Consider the following 25,220-nt stretch of genomic DNA (forward strand, 5'->3'; position numbering starts at 1 on the left):
ACTGGTAGGTAACAAAGTGCTCTCTGTTCTGTGTGTTTGTGTACATACACAAGGGACTGGTCACAACCCTTTTTTTGAGTTATCAGGGTAGACAGAACCAGATACAGGGATGAGGGAAACCTGTCTATTCACGGTCATGGGAATTGAAGTCTTGATATACCATAAGGAAGTGTCTTTTGATCAATTGTGGTCAGCACTTATTTCAGAACAGTCACTTGAGGACAAATAATGCAGTGGGAAAACTACAAATTAGTCTTCATTCAAATCTTCACATGACTGACTGTCATTATGTGGATCTGCTAAATACTTTTTTTCTTCTGTGAATGCTAGAAGCTAAAGAAATACCCAAAACTTACCTGAGGTATTGAACTCAAATTTAATTAGATAACTGCAGGTTTTCTTAAAAACATCTAAAAACATCTAAACCCTGTCTTGTTTGCTTGGGCCAGTGCAAGACCGTTTTGGTTATCTTTTTTCTGTACACATTGTGAAGGTATCTTCAAACAGCTGGCTTCTCTGAAAACAGTGATGCTCTGGTGTACAGACATTTCATTTGTAAAAGGTTAAGGTTAGGTGTGTTGGAGATGGTATGAGACAAACTGGCAGATACATGGGTGGTGACTATATGGATAATATGTCAATGAAGACTTAATACTTGTTGACCAGGCTGTAGCAAGAGATGTGAAAACCCTCAATTTATTTCTTACAAGTAATCGGCTCCATTTCCTACTTAAATAACTTCAGACTGCACAGCTGTAATTGAATTCACGTATCCTGGACTGTCACGGAAGGAGTTCGGGATCAATGAACTTTTGCTTCCAGAGCTGTGGTGCCAAGACCTGCAGTATTTATTTTCAGCTTTCTGTTCCTGGTGCTGGGCTGTGTTTTCTCTATTTAGGTAATGTGTGAGAAGCAGCAGTCCCCCAAATGAGGAAGTTATGTTCTAATGAATGCCAGGCCAGAGAAGTTTCCTATACAGGTCAGGCACAGTTGGAGAACTTTGGCTTATCTGAACACTGCCAGTTTACACTGTGCTGTGCGTTGGTTTGCAAGACCGGTCTAGGAATCGCCTACATTTTTTGTGATACACAATGCGGGTAACAACTGAGGACAATTGCTGTCTGAAAGTGAATTCCTCTATAGCGATGGCAGTTCTACTCTGAAAACCGCAACTTGGTGAGATCCGCTTTTGTTTTTACGGTTTAGCCCTGGGAACTGACTGAGAGACGAAGAAGTGCTGTGAATGATTCTTTCCCCTCTTTATTAATAAACAGTCCTGTGGAAAGGCTGCCATTCATGACACAGCACTATAAAATTTAAAAGCAAGAGTGACATAGATACAAAGAAGGACCTGCGTGGTCCAGAGTACCCCTGTGTTGTTTGTAATTTGTTGTGGAATGGGAAGATGGTGGGGAATGCCAGCCTTGTCCTCAAGGTGTGTTTAGAAAAAAAGCAAAACTACAACCTGAGCGCATCTCCTTCTTCGTGCATCCCTTTTGCAGTGGTGCAAGCCAAAAGAGATACCAGCTACTGTCAGCAGGCCTGTCTGAGAACCCTTCGCTGTAATCTCACAGACTGTCCAAACATCACCTGGGCTTAGCGCGGGACAGCCAGAACCTCCCAAAGTCTGCAGGCAGTGTGGAACAACCTAGAGGTGCAGATGAGCTCTTCTGCTCCATACAAACTACAAGCTCAGGCTGTCCTAGGCCTTCAGACTCTGGTTTGGGATATAAGCAAAGCTCTGCCAGGCCCATCTCTTCCAGGTGACTTTTTCCATGCCCTCTCTTGGTCCCTGACACCTTCCTTTTCTGAGCAGCCTTCAGGGAAGAGAGACTTTTTTTTAAATCTATTTTGGATACCTTCATTTCTTTAGGGCCTGCATTGCAGAGGCTTTTTTTTCCTTCATTCTCAATATGTGCCAAATATTTTTCAGAAAATCATAGATGGTTTAGGCTGGAAGGGACCTTAAAGATCATATAGTTCCAACCCCTCTGCCATGGGCAGGGACACCTCCCACTAGACCAGGTTTCTCAAAGCCCCGTCCAACCTGGCCTTGGACACCTCCAGGGATGGGGCAGCCACAACTGCTCTGGGCAACCTGGGCCAGTGCCTCACCACCCTCATTGTGAAAATTTCTTCCTAATATCTAATCTAAATCTCCCTTCTTTCAGTTTAAAACCGTTACTCCTCATCGTATCACTACACTCCCTGATAAAGGGCCCCTCCCCAGCTTTCCTGTAGCCCCTTTAGGTACTGGAAGGGGCTATAAGGTCTCCCCGGAGCCTTCTCCAGGCTGAACAACCCCAACTCTCTCAGCCTGTCTGTATAGCAGAGGTGCTCCAACCCTCTGATCACCTTCATGGCCTCCTCTGGACCTGCTCCAATTGTTCCATGTCCTTCTTATGCTGGGAACCCCAGAGCTGGACAGAGTACTCCAGGTGAGGTCTCAAGAGAGTGGAATAGAGGGGCAGAAAGGGTGATGCTGAATTTTCCCAAAGGGTGATGATGAATGTGACAACAGGATACTCGATACCTGACAGTAATTTTGGTTTTAATTACTCTATTAAGACCAGATTCCCCCCTTGGACTAATCTTACCTGCACACCTGCGTTTATTTATGTCTTAGGTTACCAACTGAATCCGTTTGCTACTCCTCAGTTTGTCCTTTTCTCCCCGGGGCGATGCAGCCAGAGGGAAGACTGGAGCCATGCAGCTCCTGGATAAAGCAGGAGGCCAGGGATGGCCGGTGCCCAGTGCTGTGATCCATTCACTAGTTGTTTTTCATGTGACCTCTGGAAATCCCATGAATTAGAGGGTCTGGAAGGGCACAGGCACCTGAACCCTGCAGAGTGCATTGCTCCCAAGGCTGGCCTGGCACTGAAACATCTGACCTGCCATAGTTTGCCTGTGGCAAACCCACTCACAGAGGGTCCTGCAAGACCCTCACTAGCTTGGGTTCCCCTGCTACATGGGTTACACACCGGGCTGGAGGGAGAAAAGGCCCCTCACGCATCCTAAGGTTTGGCTTCACTGGCCCAGACATGCATTTCTCCTGAATTCTGCCCTTTCTCCTCCGTTTTTCCTTGGCAGCCGCTGTGCGGTGCAGAGCAGCCACAGGGTACCGGTAAGATGTGTTACAAGGGCAGGGACTCTCCACAAGTCGCGTCTTCACGCTGGGGAAACCCTTTTAGATTAAAAGGGAGGATGAAAGGGCTGAGCAGTGGCTCCCTTGTGCTTGGTTTCTCTGCCACAGTGCCTTTGAAATAGCTGGTTCCCTTTTTACAGGGGAAACATTAAACGAAGGAGGCACCCAACCTGAAGAAAAGGATCTTCTTTCTTTCCCTTGTCTGACCAGATTAAGCCCAGCCCACAGATGTTTTTCAACAAAAGAGTAGATAAAGCCAACAGACCTATGGAGACCTGCTGCACCCAGCAAAGAGAGGAGGGAAGCACCTTCTGGAGGGGAGTGACATCTCCTGCTCTCCTCACCTGCCTGTGCTGCTGGTGCTTGGGGAATACAGGGTGGGCTTGGAGCAGCTCTGGGAGGGATGGAGGGGGAATTCATCCCTGTCAGAGCCTACTTCTGATGAGCAAGTTTGGGAAGGCACCAGGTGAGAGCTTGTTCTGCTCCCCATCAGCAGGGAGAGCTTTGTCCTGCTGCAAATGACTTGGGCGAAAGAAGGCAGGAGTAGACAAGACCCTCCCTGTCCTTCAGAAAAAGAAAGTGCACAGCAGCTCACCATTTTTTCATCTTTTAAGAGGCTCTTCAAAGGTTTCTCCACAAAGAACCCAAACTTTTAGATCTCATTTACTTCACTGGCAGAACTGTAATATGAAGGGTTTGCCAGGCTGGCCCTGGATTGAGAGATGTTAAGGCAAGGAGAAGCCAGAGATGTCTTTTGGAGCCCTGATCATTTGAAGTAGGCTCCAGGAACTTTCCTCCCAGGGTATGTTGGCACACCACAGGGCAGAAGCATAAGATGGAGAAGAAATTGGAGACTGGAGCAGAGGAAGGACAGAGGAAAGCAGAAAAGAAGAGGTAGAGAGAGGGGAACATGTTGGGAAGTTCCCCAGCCCAGTGGGACACAGCCAGCAAACCCTCACCCCTCCGGGCAGTGCCCGCCCCGTTCGGGTGGATGTACTGTCACTTCAGAGGAGGGGAAACTGAGGCACGAATGGACTCTGACAAGCTGCAGGAGGCAGAAAAAGGGAAGCCTGTGCCAGGGTTACACAGTAATTAATGATGCTCTCATTCTTCTGCTAGCAGTCCGCTGAACAACATCCACGGTCTCTGTCAATTAAACTAGATTATGCGAAAATCCTTGCTAATTATATATTATTATATAGCAAGCAGTTATCGCCCTTATAAAGGGTGCTCCTATAATGGACAAATGCTGTTCCTCTAGCACAGCCAGCCCTAATGGCCAAAAAAAAAGAAGCCAAAGTTGTGGCCAATATTTTGCCTAAGCTGAAATTTTCAAATTGCAAACACTGCACTCCTGTCCCAGACAAGGAGGAAGAGGAGGAGGAGAAGGGCTGTGAGGTGCAGAGCTAGTTGGAGAGGGGAGGCAGGCTCAAATCTTGCCCCCCAAATGTGCTGCAGAGGCATGGCTTAAGCTCAAAATCCAGCTGTAAGCTCTCCCATCCATCATGGAGCAAATGCCCCATTCATCCTCCAGACACCAAAACCCCTGCGAGCAGGGGAGGAAGACCTCGCTGTCCCCAGGGCTGTGACGACTGGGAAACGGGGTTTAAAATAAGCTGGGAAAACAACTCCCGTTAAACGCCATCATTGCATTTTTAATTGTCCATATGCTTGATCCATTATGTTTCCCCAGATGGTAGGGCTGCTTGACTACTGCCTGCTCATCTGTGCTGCCACGGTCGGCGTCTCCAGCAGGTACCTGGATCCCTGCGGTAGAGATGCCCCCGCGGCAGGCCGGCATTGCCCACCCAAGCAGGCAGGGTTAGCCGCTTCCCTCTGGAGAGGGGCTTTGGTTTGCCAGGGAAGAGGGGTTCTGCTTGTGCCTGAAGCCAAGGAGGGTCCTGTTTCCCTGATCGATCGTCTGCATCACGGGACTTCATTCAGACTGGGTGGCCAAGGGGTGGGCACGAGTCACTGATGTGGAAGGGAAAAGCCCCAGGATTGAGGTCTGAAAGCCACTTGGCTTTCTACTGCTCCCCTGTCCTGTCTCACCAAAGATACTTTGCCATTTCACATACTCAGATTCAAGCAAAAGTGACCTGTGCAAGTTGTGAGCTCAGCCAGAGCAGAAAAGTACCTGGAATCCTACTTGTGCTTTGGCTTTTATATGCTCCTGTGTAGGAACAAATTAATGGTTCCTCCAGATCTAGAAACAAATAACCCCTTTTGGGAAGCCAAAACAAGTCCTGGTTTTGCAGTCCAGTGACCCCCTGCAAGCAGGGCTGGAGATGCTCACACCCACCCAGCAGGTTTCACTGGGATGGCCAACGTGGTTTCTGTCCCCATCTGCTCCTTTTGCAGATGTTACAGTCCCTATCCCGGGGACAGGGGAAAGAGGGGGATGTGTTCCCAGGCTGCTGGTGGCCAACGCTGCTGCTGACAGTGATACCCCAGACAGCTCCATAGAACCATAGAATGGTTTGGGTTGGAAAGGACCTTAACGATCATCTAGTTCCAACCCCCCTGCCATGGGCAGGGACACCTCCCACCAGCCCAGGTTGTTCAAAGCCCCATCCAGCCTGGCCTTGAACACCTCCAGGGATGGGGCAGCCACAACTTCTCTGAGCAGCCTGTTCCAGTGTCTCAGCACCCTCAGAGTAAAGAGTTTCTTCCTAATATCTGATCTAGATCTACCCTCTTCGGGTTTAAAACCATTACACCTCGTCCTATCACTACAGTCCCTGATAAAGGGCCCCTCCCCAGCTTTCCTGTAGCCCCTTTAGGTACTGGAAGGGGCTATAAGGTCTCCCTGGAGCCTTCTCTTCTCCAGGCTGAACAACCCCAACTCTCTCAGCCTGTCTGTATAGCAGAGGTGCTCCAGCCCTCTGATCATCTTTGTGGCCGCCTCTGGACCCTCTCCAACAGGTCCATGTCCTTCTTATGTTGGGGGCCCAGAGCTGGACACAATACTCCAGGTGGTTTCTCAGGAGAGCAGAGTAGAGGGGCAGAATCACCTCCCTCGACCTGCTGGCCACGCTTCTTGTGATGCAGCCCAGGATGCGGTTGGCTTTCTGGGCTGCGAGCATACATTGCTGGGTCATGTTGAGCTTCTCAAACCAGTTATGCCCTCCTTCTCCCACTGGGTGCAGAAGGTGGCCTGGGCAACCGGGACCAGTAAGCACGTTGCTGCATCCCAGTCTGCAGGGACTCCTTGCCCTGACCGGCACAGGACAGTGCGAGCTGCAGGGAGGTGAGGGAGCGAGCTCCATCCCAGACCCATCTCCGTTTAGGCAGCATTGTCTCTGGGGTGCAGGGCTGGAACCCAGCAAGGGCTGTCACCCGCCCTGGGCTCAGGCACCATAATGCGGTGCTATGGAGGGGGCAGATGGTTCCCCCTTCCCTGTCCCCTCTGTCCCTGCAGGGATGTGCAGCCACCCAGGCGTGAGCTGCGTCCTGCTCTACCCTAAGCACACACAGTGCCGCTGGATGCTGCCCCGGCCAACACCTCCCTCCACCATCAGTACAGGATGCAGTAAGTCCTGGAAAGCCTGGGAACCGTATCCTGGCTGTGAATCACCAGCCACCACGAGCGGGAGCAGCCAAGGAGAGGGATGACATGGCTCAATCCATGGCGTGGAGGGTTTTGCCTGCTCCACTTCTCCCCCAGGCATTGGGATGGTACCGAAATGCCATGGCTTGCCCCTTCTCTGTAACAGGGCTTGGGGAGGTGTTTGCTGAGTTGTTTTTCCTCCCACAAATAGAAGGAGAGGCTGCGGGGGTGGCTTCATGCTGGGGAGCAACTCTGGGGTGCAGAGCAGCACCACCTCCATGGTACCTCGTATCCACTGTGTTTTGGGGGGCTGGGGGCACCAGCTGACCTCAGGGCATGCTGAGGGAGGGGGCTGACGGTGTCCCCATCACCTCCTTGGGGCACATGGGAGCCCCAGAAATGAAGGAGTGCAAAGACTACATCACCGCCAGCCCCAATTCCTTCTACTTCAGCCGAGAAACCTCCTGTTTCTACCTGCCATACCAGATCTGGGTGGGGGCCGAGGGCTGGGCTCTGAGAGGCTGGTGGGGAACACGGGGGACATCGCTGAGTCCATTGTTCTGCTGGGAGGGAAGAGGGGGAGCAGGCATGTGAAGCTGGTGGTGTGGGTTGGGTGGTGGTCCCCCTCCCCAACACAAACCCCTGTCCTCGGGGGTGGCTTGGAGGAAGCTGCTGAGCAGCCACTTGCTGCCCATGGCTGATTAAAGAATTACAGAATGGTGGGGGTTGGAAGGAACCTCTGGAGATCATCTATTCCAACCCCCTTGCCAGAGCAGGTTCACCTAGAGCAGGTTGGACAGGAACGCATCCAGGTGGGTTTTGAATATCTCCAGAGAAGGAGACTCCACCACCTCTCTGGGCAGCCTGTGCCAGTGCTCTACCACCCTCAAAGGAAAGAAGTTTTTCCTCATGCTGAGGTGGAATTTCCTGTGTTCCAGTTTGTGCTCGTTGCTCCTTGTCCAGTCGCTGGGCACCACTGAAAAGAGTCTGGCCCCATTCTCTTAACACCCATCCTTTAGATATTGATAAGCATTGATGAGATCCCCTCTCAATCTTCTCTTTCCCAGGCTAAACAGCCCTAGGGCTCTCAGCCTTTCCTCATCAGAGAGGTGCTCCAGTCTCCTGAGCATCTTCATAGCCCTCCACTGGACTCTCTCGAGTAGTTCCTTGTCTTTTTTGAATTGGGGAGCCCAGAACTGCACACAGTACTCCAGATGTGACCTCCCTAGGGCAGAGTAGAGGGGGAGGATAACCTCCCTTGACCTGCTGGCCACACTCTTTTTAATGCACCCCAGGATACCGTTGGCCTTCTTGGCCACCAGGGCACATTGCTGGCTCATGGTCAATTTGTTGTCCACCAGGACTCCCAGGTCCCTCTGCAGAGCTGCTCTGCAGCAGGTCAGCCGTTAACTGTACAGGTACATGGGGTTATTCCTCCCGAGGTGCAGGACCCTACACTTGCCCTTGTTGAATTTCATTAGGTTCCTCTCCGCCCAACACTCTAGTCTGTCCAGGTCTCGCTGTACGGTGGCGCAGCCTTCTGGTGTGTCTGTCAGCCACTCCTCCCAGTTTTGTGTCATCAGCAAACTTGCTGACGGTACACTCTGATGCCGACCTCATGGTTTTGCTCCCCCAAATGGAGCAGCTGAGACAGACTCCCCCCGGGGTGTGATGGCCAGTGGCCGAGGCACCTATCTGTTGGTGAACTGGCAGTACCGGCTGGGCATCACTCCTGCTTCCCGCTGCTGTTCCAGCTGTGGTACCAGGATCTGGGCAGCAGCACATGGGAGGTGAGTCCTCCATCCTTTGCAGTGCAGACCCCTTCTTGGTACAAGCCCACCGACCTGTCTGTGCCAAGGTCCTGTGGAGCCATGACTGGCTCAGTGGCATAAGTGCCTGGGGGGGTGTCATGGCCTTAAACACCAAACCCTGAGAAAACTACCCCAAGGAGAAAAGCGGGTCTGCCACAAGCCCACAAACCACCCTTGCTGTCACCCCAGCGCCTGTCATTATTAAATTAACCATAGAGGCCTGTTTGAGGAGAGGATGCAGGTTTGGGCCAGGAGAACAGATTAGGGAAGCCCAGCCGGCCTCATTTCTGGGAAGAGGGAAAAATAAGGTGTGGAATAATTGCTGGAGGTGACTTAGAAATCAAACTTATATTCGCAGGCTGGCTGGGCAGTACTGCCGTGGGGCATGCTTGCACCAGGGCTGCTGGTGGTACCAACCCCCGCATCTGGAGCCAACCCCGGCATCTGGAGCCACCCCACATGCGTCCTGCACGGGGAACGAGGAGCTTGCAAGCAGCTCGCTGCTGGCTGATGCCACGATCAACTGCTCCTCACGTCTTCACACCACCGCTTTTGGAGCCAGGGGATTTTGGGGAGGATGGAAGACAAAGGGCATGCTCCCAGCCATGGGGCACACGTGGGAAGAAGGAAAAAACCCAATCTATTCACCAAAGCAGCAGGGTTTGCGCTCATGGAGGGGGTGCAATGCTGCACGCCAACAGCACCGCTCAGAGACGTGGGGTTCAGCTCCAGCACTGACTTCCCAGGTGTCACAACCATGCCAGTTCTTCGGGCCCTGGTCCCAAGCTGTGGGATTTGAGTATAAAAGTTAAAATAATACACATATAACTCTCTGACCAGAGGAACGGGGGGAGAGGGAAGAAATGACTGGAGGAGAGCTGTGAGAGTCCTTTAAATACATTTCCCCTCTCTTTCTCAGTACGAGCCTGACACAGGGGAGCAAACCAGCTACTATATCTGTGACATGGGGCTGGACACCACCTACGTCCTGATGGTTCGCTGCAATAGTGTGGAGGGGAACGGCTTCTAGACCGAGCGGAGTGACCCGGCCAGTGTGAGCTTGGGGCCTGCCGGGACCCGCAGTGAGAGCACGCACCCCATGGGAGCGGGGCCACCCCGGTCTCTGCTCCCCTTCCCACCCCGGTCCCCACTGGTGTCACTGCAGAAGACTTTACTGAGTGTTACGTAGAATGAACCACCAAAGGGCAGTTGCCTGGTGAGGGGTGAGCATCCGGCTAGTGCTCAGAAAGCTTTTCTCTTTCCCTCTGCAGCCACCAAGGTAACACACTGGCCATTTTATTTTCATTTTAAGAGAAAGATGTGAGTCAGCAGAACATCGCGGTGTCCCTGGGGCCACATAAATCTCAAGGGAGCAGAGCGTGCAATGCTTCTGCTTATGAAAGCATCGGGACATCTTTTGGTTTTATGGCTGGGTTAGTGTGGAAATCTGGAGCGTATAAAGCATTCCCGGAAAGAGAGACCCCATCTACCTGTCACAGCTGAAGCACTGCTTGGGAAAGGAGAAGCCCCTCAAGCAGCCAGCTCCTGCCCGGTGACCCCCCAGGGCTGGGTTTGCATGACCGGCTGCCCCTGCATGGGTACAGGTGGGATTTTCGGAGGCTGCCGGACCCTCGTGTTGTGAATCATGACACCATGTGTTTGCTGGGAGCCCCAGTAGGATGCTCCATTCTGCCCAGTGCCCCAGAGCTGGCCCCGTGCCTCCGGGCAGGGGGAGCAGTGTCCTGTGCAGGCAGGCGGTGCCCGTTTTGGGGCAATTCCACCATCGTTGCACTTGCCAAACGCAGCAGCATGAAAGCACATCCCCCATCACCACATCCCCCCAGTGTGGCATGTTAAGAAAACCTTCCCTGTAAATAGAGAAAGCATGGAGAACACAGCTGGGATTTTTAGGATGTTTTAGCCCAGCTTCTCTCTGGTAGAAGCAATCCCCCCAGGGAGGGAGAGGAATAAACCAGCCGATCTCCTGGGGGCTCTTCCAGTCCTGTTTCCTATGATCTATGATTTTCAACGGTTGTTCTTCATCAGATTTGCACGCAGGCGCTCGAAGAGAGATAACGGAGGCTCTCCCTCCCGCAGAACAGCAAAGCCTTTGTCTGCTCCGGAGGGACACGGTTCCACGTCCATAAGTAAAGCCAGGAGATGGAGTGGCTGCATTCAGCTCGGTGCAATCAAATCATCAAGCTCTAAATAAATAATCAGATGAGTAACAGGAGCGCTGCCCATGCCTGCCGCTCTCCCTGCCTGCTCGGGAGGTGCCAGGCAAACACCAACGAGGGAAACTGAGGCCCGATGCATGAGGACTGTGGGCATGGTGATGGGGAAGGAGCCCCGGAGATGGATTCCTGAGATCTGTTTGCAACTCATCTGAGTGGATTTTACATGAGAAAAAGGGTTTGTTTCATAAAATGACCTCGGCGGTCCCTCCCTCCAGGCCATGGGCTTGCACCGTCCCCCTCCCCAGCTGGGCTCCCTTCCCCTCCGGGGCAGTGCCCAGCCAGGGGACTTTGCACCCACTCACTGGGGATCTTCTCCCCTCCCGGCTGTCCCGATGTGTCCTCCCGTGCTGCTGGGGTCTTCACCTGCGGGGATGAGGACGGATGTGCTTGCTGCAGGAGAACTGCCGTGGGTGCCCCCCTGCTCTGGTCCATGGCATGGCCACGCTCAGCAGCAGCGCAGGTGGTGGTGGGGAAATCCTCCGGGCCACAGAGATGTCCCTTGATTCACTTCTGCAGAGCTTTGGTTGCATGGAGGAGATCAGATGAACACAGATTTCTTATTAAAATTAATTTGCAAAGGCAGAATAGCTTCATCCCCTGGTTACACCCCTCCTTTCTCCTCCTGGCCCCTTTCCATTAGCTCTCTCTGCAGCTCCTGCTCGTTTTGCATCACATATTGCTTCTCAAGGTGACAAACGAGCCAGATCCTCCCTGAACCCCGCTCCCTGCTGGGTGTCCCTGGCTGCGGGCAGGGACCGTCCAGGCTGTGGGAAAGGCAAGGGATGGCTCCAGGAGAGCCTGGTGAGCCCCAGAGGAGAGAGCACAACCATCCCCATCATGGTCGGGAGCTGGGTGGGCACAAAGCACCCTGTGCACAGAGCCCCATTGATGGGGAAAGGTTGCCTGAGGCCATGAGGGTGACAGCTACAAGGGGTTTTTGTCCCGGCTGTGATGGGGACAGGGATGGGGATGTGCCATCGGTGCTGCCAGGTCTTTCTGTGCACCGGTGTGGGATGCTGAGGCCGTCCCCCTCTGGGACCACGTCTCAACCAGCAGCATCCTGGGCTGCAACCAGCCCCTGGGAAAGGGGTGCTGGAGACAGGGACATCCTGACACGGTGAGGGGAAGGAGCTGGGGAAGCTACTGGGAAATTTGGGGAGTGGAGGGTGCGGAGGCAAATGGGATAAACCAGCCATTTGGGCTGTAAATCTGGAGGGGGTTATCACGGGCAGCGCAGGGGTCTGGGGGCACTTTGCAAAGCCTCAGGCATGTCGTGAGCCATTGGGCCATTGATATTTTGGTTGGAAACCAATCTTGCATTAACTGGGGAGAAGGTGGTGCTCCCACATCCCAGCCACCAAACCAGGAAGATGGTTGGGGCGCCAAATTCAGGTGTTGCCTCTGTCTCCTTAATGTCCCCTTTGCCCCATGCTGCCAGCACGGCTTTAATTGGGGTCCTCACGCTCAGTGGTGGTGGGTATCCGAGAGCACGGAGGACTCCTGGCCAGTGTTAGCGGTGACACCTCCATATTTTTTTTTTTGAGAATCAGCTTCCCAGGGTGTCAAATTTGGAACAGAAAGGGAGGGCCCTGCATATCGGGGAAGAGGCGGTTCAACAGGGGATGTCAGTGAGCAAAATCCTGCAGGGCAGGGAGAGACTGGATGCCAAAACCTGATGGAGAAAACAAAAGGCTGAGACATGCCGGAGCACGGTCGGAGACGGAGGAGGGCTGGTGCTCGGCGAGCAGGGGAAGCTTTCCTCACTCCAAGGGGGATGACCATCTCGAGTGGCTCACTGCCGGTGGCAGCCAGAGATGCAGCTGCAGACGTGTCCGGGAACAAGCCGGGAAAGGGCTTTTGTAAACCTTCAAGTCATGTTAATCACCCCGGATAACAGCCTGCGGGGTCAGGGTGCCGGGGAGCCCCTTGGCTCGGGGGAGCGGAGCTGCTCCCGCAGCGCCAGTCCTGCATCCCGAGGGATACGCGCAGGCGAGCGCTGCACCCGGGGATGCTCGGGTGGCTTCAGACGGGAGCCAGAGCTGGAAACCCTCCGTGGGGTGAGTGCAGCATCGGCCCCTATTGCTGCTGGACTCTGGGACCAGGTCCAACTCCTTAGTTGAGTGCCCCAGCAACAGCTACCCAGAAAAAGCCTCTTTTCCCTTCAAATCGCAGGGTGCTGGAGGCTCCGGCCGGGCGAGGAGGTGCCCGTGCTGCGGGCGAGGGAGTCGGTGCTGCTGGGTGCTGCGGGCTCCCTTCCAGGCACGAGTGGCTGCAGCGTTCACCTGTTTCAGCAAAATCTGGGCTGCCAGCAAGGTTAATTACATCTTTAAGTTTCTTCAGTTGTCAAATCTTGTAACTATCGTCTCAAGCTGACGGTTATATACCTAGCAATTAACTGGCAGCAAGGCATCGCAGGCAGCAGGGGGGTCTGGCCTTGTTTCCCATCTATGTACACAACACACTCTCAAAACATTGCCTTAATGGAGCTTAACAGTGCTGGCAAATATTTCACTCAGAAATCTCGCATTTGCTGCTGTGTTGCACCAACAAATGCCGAATCAATCCGGGCTCTGATAACGAAGGCTCCTTGTCAGCAGGCACGAATAGACATGTGCCTTCTTCCCTCCCCAGACACCTTCTTAGGCGTCCGTGGGCTGGTGCAAACCAGGAGGAAAAGCCGCTTGATCACCATCCTTTTCCTTTACTGCCGCTTCCCCTGATGCTCAGCGGTGGGTACAGACCTGTCCCAGCGGGCGTGGGAAGCAGGACATCCGTCAGGAAAGGCTTTCACCTATGGGACTGTCTTGTCGGTCCCTGCTAAAAATCCCTGCTAAAATCAGGATTCAGCAGCCAGAGGGGTTTGCTGTGCAGCGTGATGCTGGTACCCTCCGTAGGATGGATTCCCCTTGGGAGGTAGCGCTACCAAAAAAAAGGGCTCCTGGATTACGCACTGCTCCCAACTTCAATTTTTTGCCCTCAAATGATCACATTTGGACATTTTAAGATCTCTCCCTGTACCACAGCGTGTTTTACGCAGGCTGGGGTGGGTGGCCCCTACGCCAGGCTCCCAGGGCTGCATTCACCCTGCTTCTATAGGGAGATGTCACGTTGGCTTCACCAAACGCTGGCTCTGACACATGCCAGGACAAGAACTGCTCTGTAATAGCTGCCCCCTGCTCCCCCCCGTGATGCTGAAAGGGAATTTCCTTTGTGCTGGTACAGCACAAGAGGCAGGCAGGGGAGTTCTGGTCATCCAGAGTCAGCAGCATCAGGGCTCTTGGGGAGGAACCCAAGTTTTCTGGAGATGCAGGTCACCACAGGACTCCTATTTTTGTGCTCTCAGCTGCTGAGCTCACCTTCTGTGAGGACCAAGGGTGGAGGTCTGGTGTCACCGAGGTTGGCAGCAAAACCCGAGTCAGTCCCAGGGGAGTCAGCCCCTTCTGCTGAGGCCGTCTTTAAAAGGTTATCAAAACCTCCATGCTCATGGTTTCAGACTCCGGGAACAACGCTGGTTTGGAGCTCACAGCGGTGGACACCTGGGAACGCTGGAAAGGAGGAAAACACAGAGAAGAGAGATCGTTCTTCTTCCCTCCGGCTATTGGTGGCTGAGGGGCTCAGGTGAGTCCTGCAAGCAACGAGTGGGTTAGATGACATGGGAAGATCAAACGAGGAGCTCCAGGGCACCTGGCGAATGCGTCTCATCACATTGCCCGTGGATATCCACAAACACCGCCTGGAAGCAGCTACATGAGCTGCATCTATACTTGCCAAGTGGAGGTACCTATAACACAGCTCTACAGTAACCCCCCCAGCATGGGCAGGAGCGTGGAAAACATTTGTTGGGAATATCGTTATATTTGGGGATGATTTGTACCTTCAAGAATTCAGCTAAAAATAATTGACAGGATGATTTGCAGCCATCGGCAAACAACGTTACTTTCCTGAAAGCAGCAGCACCGGAGGGAAAACAAATTGAAGCAGGTGCGGGAAGAGTTAGGAAGCGCAAGAATTGCATTCCTGAGCCAAATGGACAGATTGAGACAGAGGAAAACAAATTGGGAAAGGAAATGGCTGCCTATTGCCCAGATTTTTCAGGCGCTGGGAGGAGGTGGAGGTTGGGTTCAGGCTCTGTTTCACGGCCTGGGAGCTGTGTCTCTGCCTGAAAAGCTGCGTTAGTGCTCAGCCTAAGGTGAGGATGGATTTTGGGGTGTGTTTCCACCCTGGGCATGGCTGGGATTGCAAGCCCTGGAGATCTGGGGAGCAGCATCCTACAGAAGCACCAGTCCCACCACCGCGATGACCATGAGGAGCCCAGCCAGGATGCAGATGCTGATGAAGACGATGTCGCTGGTGTCCTGGCTCTTGATTTCGCGAGTGTCCATTGCTGCCCCTTCCCTCTGCTGGGCATCCACAAGGTTTTCTGCCTGGCTGAGCCTGGATGGGTCAGGGCCGGCGATGAGGGTCACCGAGGCTTCCTTCCTCTTTGGCTCACACTGCACCTCGTACTGGTGGATGTCCTCCTGGTCGCCCGCTGAAAAATCGATGTAGAGGGTGCTGACAATGACAGACGTGTTGTTGCGCTTCTGCAAGACAAGGGTCACGGCTTGTCGGGGCTTTGTGCAGCTCGTTTTCACAGGGGTTTGGAGGGCAGTTGCCCACAGATCAGAGCAGCATCTACTGGGAAGATGGGAGAAGAACTGGGAGCTCCTCTCTGCAGCTGGAACAACCAGCCCGGGGCTAACCATCTACTCAGCTTGCTTTAAGAGAAGGTTTGCCGACTGCTTACCTGGGATTCGGTGCCGCAGGTGTCGAACCTGGTGTGTATTTTGAAGTTCCTGCCAACCACCTGCGCTGCACAGGAGGGGGTCCCCAAATAAATCCTATTCTTCTCCAGCTGGGCCAGGGACTGCACGGGGATCTGGATGTGGAAGTCCGTCCGGGTACAGCTGACGTTCATGGGCACAACTGTTGGGGACAGAAAATAAGGTACACGTGAAGGTCCGTCGGGAGCGGACGGACGAGGCTGTAGTGACTGCAGTAGCTCAGCGCAGAGCCACAGCCGTTTCCAAAGCTCTCTGTCCCCATCACACATGAAGCAGGTGACCGATGGTGCCAGGAGTAGCAGGAACATCGGCCTCGTGATTTTGCCGTGCATCTTGCAGTACCTGGCGTTGCTGCCACAGGACTCACATTTTCAGGGAAAAAGGAGCTACAACCCGAAATGCAGAAAGCATTACTTTAGATATCGATATTTTAGCTCTGCCCCATGCTGAGGTCAGATACAGTTGGCTCCCAGGCACTGCCCTGCTTTCTGCCCTAGGGAGAGATGCCACCACCAGCCCTCTTGAGCCTCATTCTCTTTCCCAGCTCTCCGAGTGACGTTCGAATGCCATCACGGGTACCACCGTCATGCAGTCACCCCCACAAGCAAGGAAGGATGTACCCTGTGAGAGCAGCTGCTCTCCATCATGATAAAGCCAGTGAAACACCCCTGCAAAGGACACTCTTACAGCAATGAAATGGAGGAGATACATCTCAGGAGACCCCCTGCAGCTGCATGGCTGCCACATGGTCCCAGGGGAAGGGGGAGCTGGGTCCCTGGCCCTGGGGCATCCTCCTGGGGATTGCCCAGCCCAGGTCCTGTCCCAAGCACCATCAGTCCTGCACCTCCCTCAGAATATTATTTTTGATGGGGAGCTGGTGAACTGTGCACAGAGGAAGCTGCTGTTGAGCTGCCCATGATGCTGAGGAGCCAGGCGATAGGGAACCCAGCCCCGCTCCATCCCTCTCCTTCTGGCACCATAGTTGGCCCCTCTGGATTCAGGAAAGCATCCATGCAGGGAAAGAAGCAGGGAGAAAAATGCCCCCCTCTTTAAAGTTGATCCTCGCTCAGCTTGAACCAACCACTTGGGCAGTATGAATTATTGAATTATTCCAGCTTCCTCTGAATCTTGGCCTTAGGAAACTGGTAAGATGCAATAAAATCGATACGAAAAAAATAGTGTCACTTTGCTTCACTTAAGTGCATTATAAAACCATTAGAAGATTTACCAAATAACTAAAGTGCATTAGATCAAGAGGAGGAGGATAAGAAAATGGATCCTCTCTCCTGGTGTGAAGGCTTTCATTCAAATGGCCATAAATCACACACACCCCACCCAAGCCATGCCCTTTAGTGGGCCCGAAAGGAAAATATCTGCATGGCTGAAGAACTGTGGATGTGGATGTGGGGGCTGAGGTGCCCCTTTGCCACCGAGGGCTCCCAAGGAAGCCAGAGAGGCCGGCGCCTGCCGGTGAGAGCAGCCACTCTGCTAGCAGGGCGCTGGTGGTTGGATATGCCATGCAGGCTGCTAATTGCAAGCAGATGCCCAAATCGCTGGGCAAACATAACGTGCGGCCTTAGCTTTAAGGAGGGAGGCTCGGTTTCGCATCCAAGCTTTTGTCTTCCCCCAACACGCATCCGACAATGTGTACCAGGGGACGCAGGAGCCTCGGGCAGCTGGGAGAAGTCACGTCCCTCTCTGTGATGGGGTTTCCCCCGTTCTTCAGCCAACATCCCATCGGTCTGCTAGCTCCTCTGTCGGGAATGGGGTTTCTCCATGACCAGACACAGTAAGGCTAAGATTTCTCTCCCTGCACACTGCTGTAAAACTGTAAGGAATAAGCAGGACAAGGACAGGGGCAGACCCGCCGTGCACACTAAAGCCCTACTAGATGTCCAGTACGACCTCTCTCCCTCCAGAGGCTGCAGAGGCTCCATCCCATCTCTTACTCCTAGAGCCACATACCCTCAAATCTCTTCTGCTACACTGGAAATGAAGAACGATTTTGCTGCTGAGGGATAAAAGCTCGTAAACCCAGGGCCAGCCACCCCCAGCTCCTGCGTCGCTGGTCCAGCAGCCCCTCTCCGGCTCCATCCCGCTGGCGAGGCTGCCCCTCTCTGAATCATCCCTGACACACAGGTCAGCTCAGACGTAATTATCTTGAAAGACAACGAACGCCGTAAATTCACCGACTTTTGAGGTGCAGAGGTTGGCAAAAACATGAGGAAGGCTACATGCCACTCCTCCCACCCGCACCGGCTGTGGATGCACTGGGTGGGACACACGGCACGCCGGCGGCAGGGACGTGCCAGGCAGGGTTGGCTGAGTGGATTTGGGAGCACCATGCCCTGGGGGTCCTGCCCCTCCGGTGCTGCTGCTGGTGGAGGAGAGGACATGGTTTATGTTTGCTTGCTCAGCCATGTGCCAGCAGGGCTGGAGCACCCTGGGAATACTGGGACAGGTTTGTGATGCTTGAGCTGGTCACCTCCCCTGGGGCTTTGGTCCTCTAAAAACTCCCTGGGTTTTCTCTCCTTCATGCCCTGAGAGAGAAGCAGCAGCGTGGCAGTGGCAGAGACACAGGGAGGGAGAAGCTGGAAAGCACCTCCTGAATACTAAACATGACATGGAGTATGTGCATCTCACAGTCTGCGAGAGCTGGAGTTCACCTGCCGTGTCTTCCCCACCCCATCCCTAAAGAGTCAGGTGCTCTGCTGCTGCAGATGGGTATCTTCTCTGCGCGGCCCTTCTGGAAATTACATGGTCTTGGGCATGGCCCAATGGAAATAAACCATTGAGGAGCACCCAAGCGAGACCTTACCTCCCATGTAGGCAATGGAGAAGCCCCGCTTGGCTGTATTGCGGTCAGTGTGGAGGACCAGCAGCAGCTGGTTGCTGTGGGACATGACAGGCACCGGGCTCTCCCGCCCACACCACCGGCCCAGCAGGGACCCGTTCTCAGCACCACCATCAAAGGCAGCCAGATGATCATAGTCACAGCCGCCCGTCAGGCTGCTCCGCCCCTCCAGCTCCATGTCCAAGAAGAAGACCTTGACCCGGTAGCCCAGGGGTAGATGGATGCTCCACTGGCACTTGAGGTTGTTGGGGTAGAAGTTGGGGTACCGAGGGCTGGAGAAATTCCCTTTGATGGTGGTGAACACCTCCTGGCACTCACCTGCTCATGAAAAAAGGGGAGAGGGAAAAATGAAAGCAAACCTGAAGCCCCCTGGGTGCGGACAAGCTGGTAGCTGAGCAGTCACTTGTTTTATTGCTAAAGCATGTTCTGCCCACCACCTCACTGCTCCCCAGCCCTGAGTTTGGCTGATGGACAGTTTTGGGGGATGGCAATACCCAAGGTGGCCAAAGTCCTACAAGCACAGATGGGGAAACCACATATCGCCAGTGAATGGCATGAGCAAAGGAGAAGTGCAGCTCTTGCTCAAGAGGAAGACAACCTGGGGCCTTGGAGAACCACAACAAAGCCATTTGTGTTGTGTGGCCGATTACACCATCATCTCATGAGCTCTCCCCAAAGGGCTATCATGTTCTCTTGCTGCCGCAGGAGGGAGAGCAGGCCCATCACCACCTTGGGGACCCATCCCCACGTCCTTCCCACCACCCCAAGACCCCCGCACCTGAGTAGAAATGGGCCTTGAAGCCTCTGCCGCCGATGTTGAAGTCTGACTTGAAGAGGATGAGGAGGTGTGGGGTGGAGGAGACGGTGCGGGGCGGGCGGGCGCTGCCACAGTAGCGTCCCAGGCGGGGGGCGGCAGCAGTGGGGCCATCGAAGAGGGCCACATAGTCGAAGCCGCAGCCCTGGCCCCCCTCCACCTGAAAGTCGGCGAACACCAGGGTGAGGGGACCACCACCACTGGCCCCCACGATGCTCCAGCGGCACTCGGCGTCGTTGGGGTAGCTCTCGGGGTACCTGGGGCTGGTGATCTCCCCAGACAGCCCTGTCAGCTGCCCACCGCAGGCATCTGCAGGGAGGTACACATGATGAGGATGGTGGGGGAGGACAGACAGACGAACGCTCCGCCACCGCCATCCCTCCCCACTACCTTTCCGGTAGGCAGCGGCAAAGCCATGCTTGGCCACATGGCGGTCGGAGCGGAAGACAACGGCCATGACGTGCCAGGCGGAGGAGAAGGGTGGTGGGGGGCTGCGGCCACAGAAGGTGCCCAGGAGGTTGCCCCGGTCCCGGGTGGCCCCATTGTAGACCTGGAGGTAGTCGTAGGCGCAGGCAGCATGGTACTCCAGCTCAAAGTGGTTGAAGGAGAGCAGGACAGAGGAGCCCTCGGCCACCACGATCAGCCACGTGCACTCCGTCTCGTAGGGGTACAGCCCCGGGAAGTTGGGGCTGGAGAAATTGCCGGAGGGTGCTGAGAGCACCCCCCCGCATTTGATGCCTGGAAGACACAGAGGTGGATGTGATGTTCCCTTTCCAGGCGAAGCCTGAAAGGATGGAGATGGTGTGCACAGCACCAGCTTCATCCCACCACAATGAGTAACAGAGTGAGTTTTAAAGGCTCAGTGTTTCCAGGCTTGCCGGTGCCACGGCTGCCCAGCCCTTCAGCTTTTTGCCTCCTGTTGACCATGTTTCCTCCATATAATGGTGATATCAGTGAATTTAAGCTGGGAGAAACAGCGGTGAAGGGCTCGATGCACTTAACAATGAGTTATGCATGTAGGGATCGATTTTCTAATGAAATCTTTATACTGAGACATGTTTATTATAAAATAAAGGGGGGGGGGGGGGCAGCTGCCACCTGCCCCTGGGTCTGATTAGGGTTGGGGTGAAGAGGCCGCTATAGCGGGCACATACATCATGTCTGGGAGGGACGCAGACCCTGTGTAGCCTCGGGGGGGACATGTGCGGGTTCCCAAGCAAGGCCGGGCACTCGCTGCCATCAATCTGGGCCAAGTATATTGCGAATCAATAGTCAGCCAGCGCGCACCGCTTTTCATCACGCTGGCTGGTGCGGTGACCTCCCGGTGAAGGGGGGGGTGGGGGGTGTCCTGCGGATGCTTGTGATGCAGCACCACAGCAAATGGGTAAAGGTGTGTGTGTGTGTAAATGTGTGTGTGTGTTTGCACAAGCAGCAGAGCTGGCCAGATCTAAAATCGCCTTGCTAATTACTGGGGATAGGCAGTAAAGTAATCCGGGGCCGGCACTAAAGGAATAATGCTAAGGAAATAAATATCCGAGAGGGAAACCCGCAGGAGGGGTGAGTAGCCACGGGGTGGGCAGACCGACAGGTTGGGGGCTGAGAGCCTCGGGGTGCTGCGGGAACCGCGGGTGGGTGCAGGCAGGGGGGACACCCACACCGGGGCCGGGATGGGTTTCGATTTCTGATGTGGCCCTTTTGTGAGAAAGGCCCTGCCGTTTTGGGGGAGGGGTATAGCTCGTTAGCTGAATTAATGAGCTGACCTGGCCCAGCCTGCCCCCCAAATTACCTTGTTGTCTGCTAACCCTGCCCTGCGTCCTGGGGGTGTTTTATCCAGGTAAGGTGAGGGGTTTATTACATGCAAAGCAACATACACATACATTCACATATATATGTATATGTGTGTGTATATATATATTTATATAGGCATGTGCAACTCCAGAAGTTAACAAAGGTGTCATAAAAGCACCTGGACACCACAACAGGACAACCCCTACCTGCAACCTGCAGTAAAATAAGCACGAAGCAGAAAATCGAGCACAGGGCAGCATCCCCCACTTGCTGCCATGCGTGGCGGCGGCAGATCCCAGCTCCTTTCCCCGGGCCACACCGGGCAGCTCCTGGCCTGAGCGAGCCACTCTCCCTGCATGGGCTGGGACCCGCTCGCACCCCAGAGCCACTGCGGCACCCGCAAACAGCCCTCTTCTCCCCGGGGACCGCGGATGCCCGTCCGGCCCTGGGGTCCCCACCGGGAGCTGGGATCAGGCTCTTACCTCTGCTGGGAGCATCCCCGAGAGCCCCGCACAGCACGGCCAGCGCTGCCAGGCAGCCCGCCCCTGCGCACCCCATCTTCCGGCAGGCAAATGTCCCCTCACCGGCACCCGAGCATCCTTTCGGAGCTGTCTATCTGGGAAGAGAAAAAAAAAATAAATAAAGAGAGAAATAAATAAAAAGCGGGAGGACTGTAGAATTAATAGCAGAATGAATAATTCATCGCTTGTTTGAATTAAGAGCGGCAAGGTAACTTGATCTATTCCTCCCTTCCTTCACTCAGTTTTAATGATCTGGATCAAATGTCCCAAGGATTTACACTATACCAGATACCTTGTCAATACACTATATTTAGAAGAGATATTAATGTTTCAGATATGGTGTATAATGGCAGTAAGTCTGGGCTGACAATATGCCCTTAAGGGGCTATGAAAATAATTTAGTTCACCAGGCAAGCCAGCGAACCAAAATGGGAATTTCAGACTTACCGAAGAAAAGCACCTCAGGAATTAACGTGATTTATACTGCGGCACCCACTGCACAAAGCCAAGTGGTGGTAAAGGCTAGAGAAACAGGGAATGGGATTTAAACGTGGCCGCATCTCCATGTCCGCTGCCAGGTCAGCATCCCTGCAGCGAGTGCCCAGGCTCAGCAGGATGCTCAGCCCGGGAAAGCGGCAGTCGCGAGCTCTCAAGATAGCAAATCCCACCTCCTCCGAGGAAGATTAGAGATGAATTGTGACTCACGGGCAAAAAACCATTGATTATTATAGAACCTGCTAAGGCCTTGGAGAATTACCGTGTTCTTCCACGCCGGCTCACGGTCCTTCTCACCCAGGCTCTTGGACGCATTCAGCTGAAGGTAATCAAGTCTTTGCTTTTGGTGGGAAAGATGTGCTCCTCGTGCTGTGCCACATTAGCTGGAGAAACCCCAAACCCAGCAGCGTTTCAGTTCCTTCCCTCTCCCCCAGGAGAGGAAAGACCTTCCTGCTGCCGTAACCCACACCCAGATGAATGCCAGGAAACAAAAACCCACGAGGGCCTCCCGGCGTGAGGGAACCTGCGCTAAAAAAGTCACCTTCAAAGCAGCGAGGAAAGAAGCAGCGAGTATCTGTAAATCTCAGGCGGGGAGACAAGTTGCATTTATTAATTAAGCAATGAGGATCGATGCCTGAGACATTTCCCGTGGATTAATGATGGGCTGGGAGGAGCTGATGGCCCGAGGTGCAGCTAAGGACCATTAACACCAACTGGTCATTAATCCCCAGGAAATGCTCCATGCCAAGGTTGTTAAGTGCCTGCATATATTTATGGGTAATAATAACAACAATAATATTTGTACAGGCTCTCTACCCACTGCCTGGCCTCGCTGGAGCCATGCCGAGGGCTGGTGGCAGCATTGGGGCATCCCAGCCAGGAGCCCTCCATCCTGAGGTGGGGGACATTGGGGTGTCTGTGCTGGGGTGCAGGGCACCGCGTCACCCCATGAGCACCAGGAGTAAGCGCACGTTCGAAGGAGGAGATGCAAGGCAGCCCTCCCTATCCCGGGGCGCAGCACAACGCTCCCACTCAGGCTCTGGGAGATGGCTGTGATGCTGGCACATCTCCTACCGACCTCTCAGAGACTCCACAGAGCTTAATTAGCTGCCTCCCTAACGGGCTTGGAGAGGTCTGTCCCCATGCCTTGTACAATACATGGGGGACCGGCACTCACAGCAAAGAGGCAGGAGAGGTCTGGTGGTGCAGGGACCTCTCCTGGGTATTTCCACACTGCAGCCCCGGCTCAGCCAGGAGGAGTGCTCAGCGCCCCCGGCCACTATCCCCTGGGCTTGGGGACAACGTGCTCCCAGCTCCTCCATCACTGCATGACGGAGCAACACCTTCATCCTTGCTGCATCCATCTCTGGCAACACCCACTGTTTCAAGCCCTTCCACTGCGGCCTCAGTGCAGAGAAACATTCCAGCATGGATCCAGTGTTCGGGACACCGGTACCTATGCAGCCGCTCTTCTCCATCCCTCCAGCTGCGCTCTGCAGTCCCGCCTCATGCCGTGCATCGGTGATACCCCCAGGAGATGTGGAGCTGGGGCTGTGCAGCACAGCAGCTGTGCCCCGCTCCCGGGAGAGAGCATCCATCAACCGCCGGCACATTTACCCTCTCCTGACCTGGGGATGGCCATTCTCCAGCTGGGCCTGAGCCCAGGCAATGCCACTTCTCAGCCGGCAGAGCCGGCAGGGAGCGGGCAGAGGAACCAGGCAGATCCTTCTGCATGGAGGTCTGGCCAGAGGTCCTCTGGATCAGCCCAGGGTGCTCTGGCTCCGGCCAGAGACATGGTGGGCGATTTCGAGGTGTGCCATATCAGGGCTGCCTCTATTCCTCTGTGGGCAAATTTGTAAATCGTGAGTTAAAAAGGCATTTGATTCATTTAAATAGAAAGGATGTGATCAGGAGTGTGAGACTTCAGAGAAGATCAAAGGTTTAAATACGGTCCCCAGGAGAAACGGGAATTATTTAGGCAGGAAATAATGAGATGAAATTAAGAAGGTATTTAGGCTGCACATGAGGAAGATGAATGGAAGCGAAGCGAAGCCCCCCCTCCCTGGCACAGTGCTGCATGGGCAGCAGGGGCTTCCCAGAGCATCCTGCCAGCACCCCCTGCCCTGGCCTGGCAGCGGCCACCCACCACTGCTGGGAGCTCACGCACCTCCAGCTCCACAGATCCCCGAACAGTACACAGTATCATCACCATTTCCCTATGAAACTGCCACCGCGGGGTAGTTCCTGGGCCTCCAAAGGGAAGGCAACCTCTCCTCTTCCCTTGGTAGGGAAAATCCTGCCCCAAAGCCTTTCCATCCAACCTCCCTGCCTTTGCAGGAGTGCCACACAAGCCTCTGAAAGGGGCTGTCCCCACGGGGGACCGGTTGGGAAGAGGGAACTCGTGTGAGAGCCAGCCTGAGATATGACAAAAGGTGGGAGGGGGAGGGGGAAGGGAAAGGAGGGCAGAAAATACAGAACAACGTGCCCACGGGCAGTTTAAAGGCCCCTTCAACTTCGTACTTCCAAGGACATCGTCTCCCCCACGGAGAATGTCTCGCAAAGACCCCCCGTCACCTGCAGCGTGGCGAGCCGGGCTGCCGGCTCAGCATGCATCACCTCCTCCCGTTCTGCCTGCAGTCTGCCTTTGCAGGATTGCAACCCGCAGCATTCACAGCTTGCTCCGTCTCTCACCACCCTCCCTTTTAGCCACGAACAAAGACGAGAGGCTTCGCAGCAGAACGGCCAGACCAGCTGGGTAAGGTTTAACCATCGTGGCCCATATGTGCTGAAATACCCAGACATATTGGGGTTGCGTTTAAAGGAACAGTCCCAGTTTTCACGTGGAAAGTCGTCATTTTTCCGACGCGAGCGTGAAGTTTTACTTCAGGCCTTTGCAAAAAGGCTGGATGAATTTTTAGCAAAACCTCAGAAAGGCAGAATATTTAACGCAAGAGGTATATACGTAAGGTTTTCAGAGTACGTAATATTTGAGGAAAATATTTCCTCCTTGTTCCTAGCTAGGGCCAAAGTAGGAAGAGCAACCGGAGAAAGCAACTCTTATTTTCTCAGCCCCACACTGCGCAGAAGCACCTCCACTACACAGTGGCTTACGGTGGCTGAAGCACGGTTTGGATGGGAGTTGAGATTTTGCCTTGGATCTATGACGGACAATTTCCCTGGAT

The 25,220-nt window shown here is 54.1% G+C and overlaps 1 protein-coding gene across 1 annotated transcript; it reads right to left on the bottom strand.

Moving 5' to 3' along the window:
- Positions 1 to 14,989: 14,989 nt before the first annotated feature.
- CDCP2 (CUB domain containing protein 2) lies at positions 14,990 to 21,580 on the bottom strand (the record flags this gene model as incomplete). The annotated part of the gene is made up of 6 exons (XM_082484715.1): positions 14,990 to 15,326; positions 15,530 to 15,708; positions 18,385 to 18,738; positions 19,199 to 19,543; positions 19,625 to 19,972; positions 21,505 to 21,580. The coding sequence occupies 6 exons, from the start codon at positions 21,578 to 21,580 to the stop codon at positions 15,012 to 15,014; spliced, it is 1,617 nt and encodes a 538-aa protein (XP_082340841.1). The 3' UTR covers positions 14,990 to 15,011.
- Positions 21,581 to 25,220: the final 3,640 nt, after the last annotated feature.

Source organism: Vanellus vanellus (genome assembly GCF_965231255.1).
Source record: "Vanellus vanellus genome assembly, chromosome: 5".
In the NCBI taxonomy this organism is placed as follows: Eukaryota; Metazoa; Chordata; class Aves; order Charadriiformes; family Charadriidae; genus Vanellus; species Vanellus vanellus.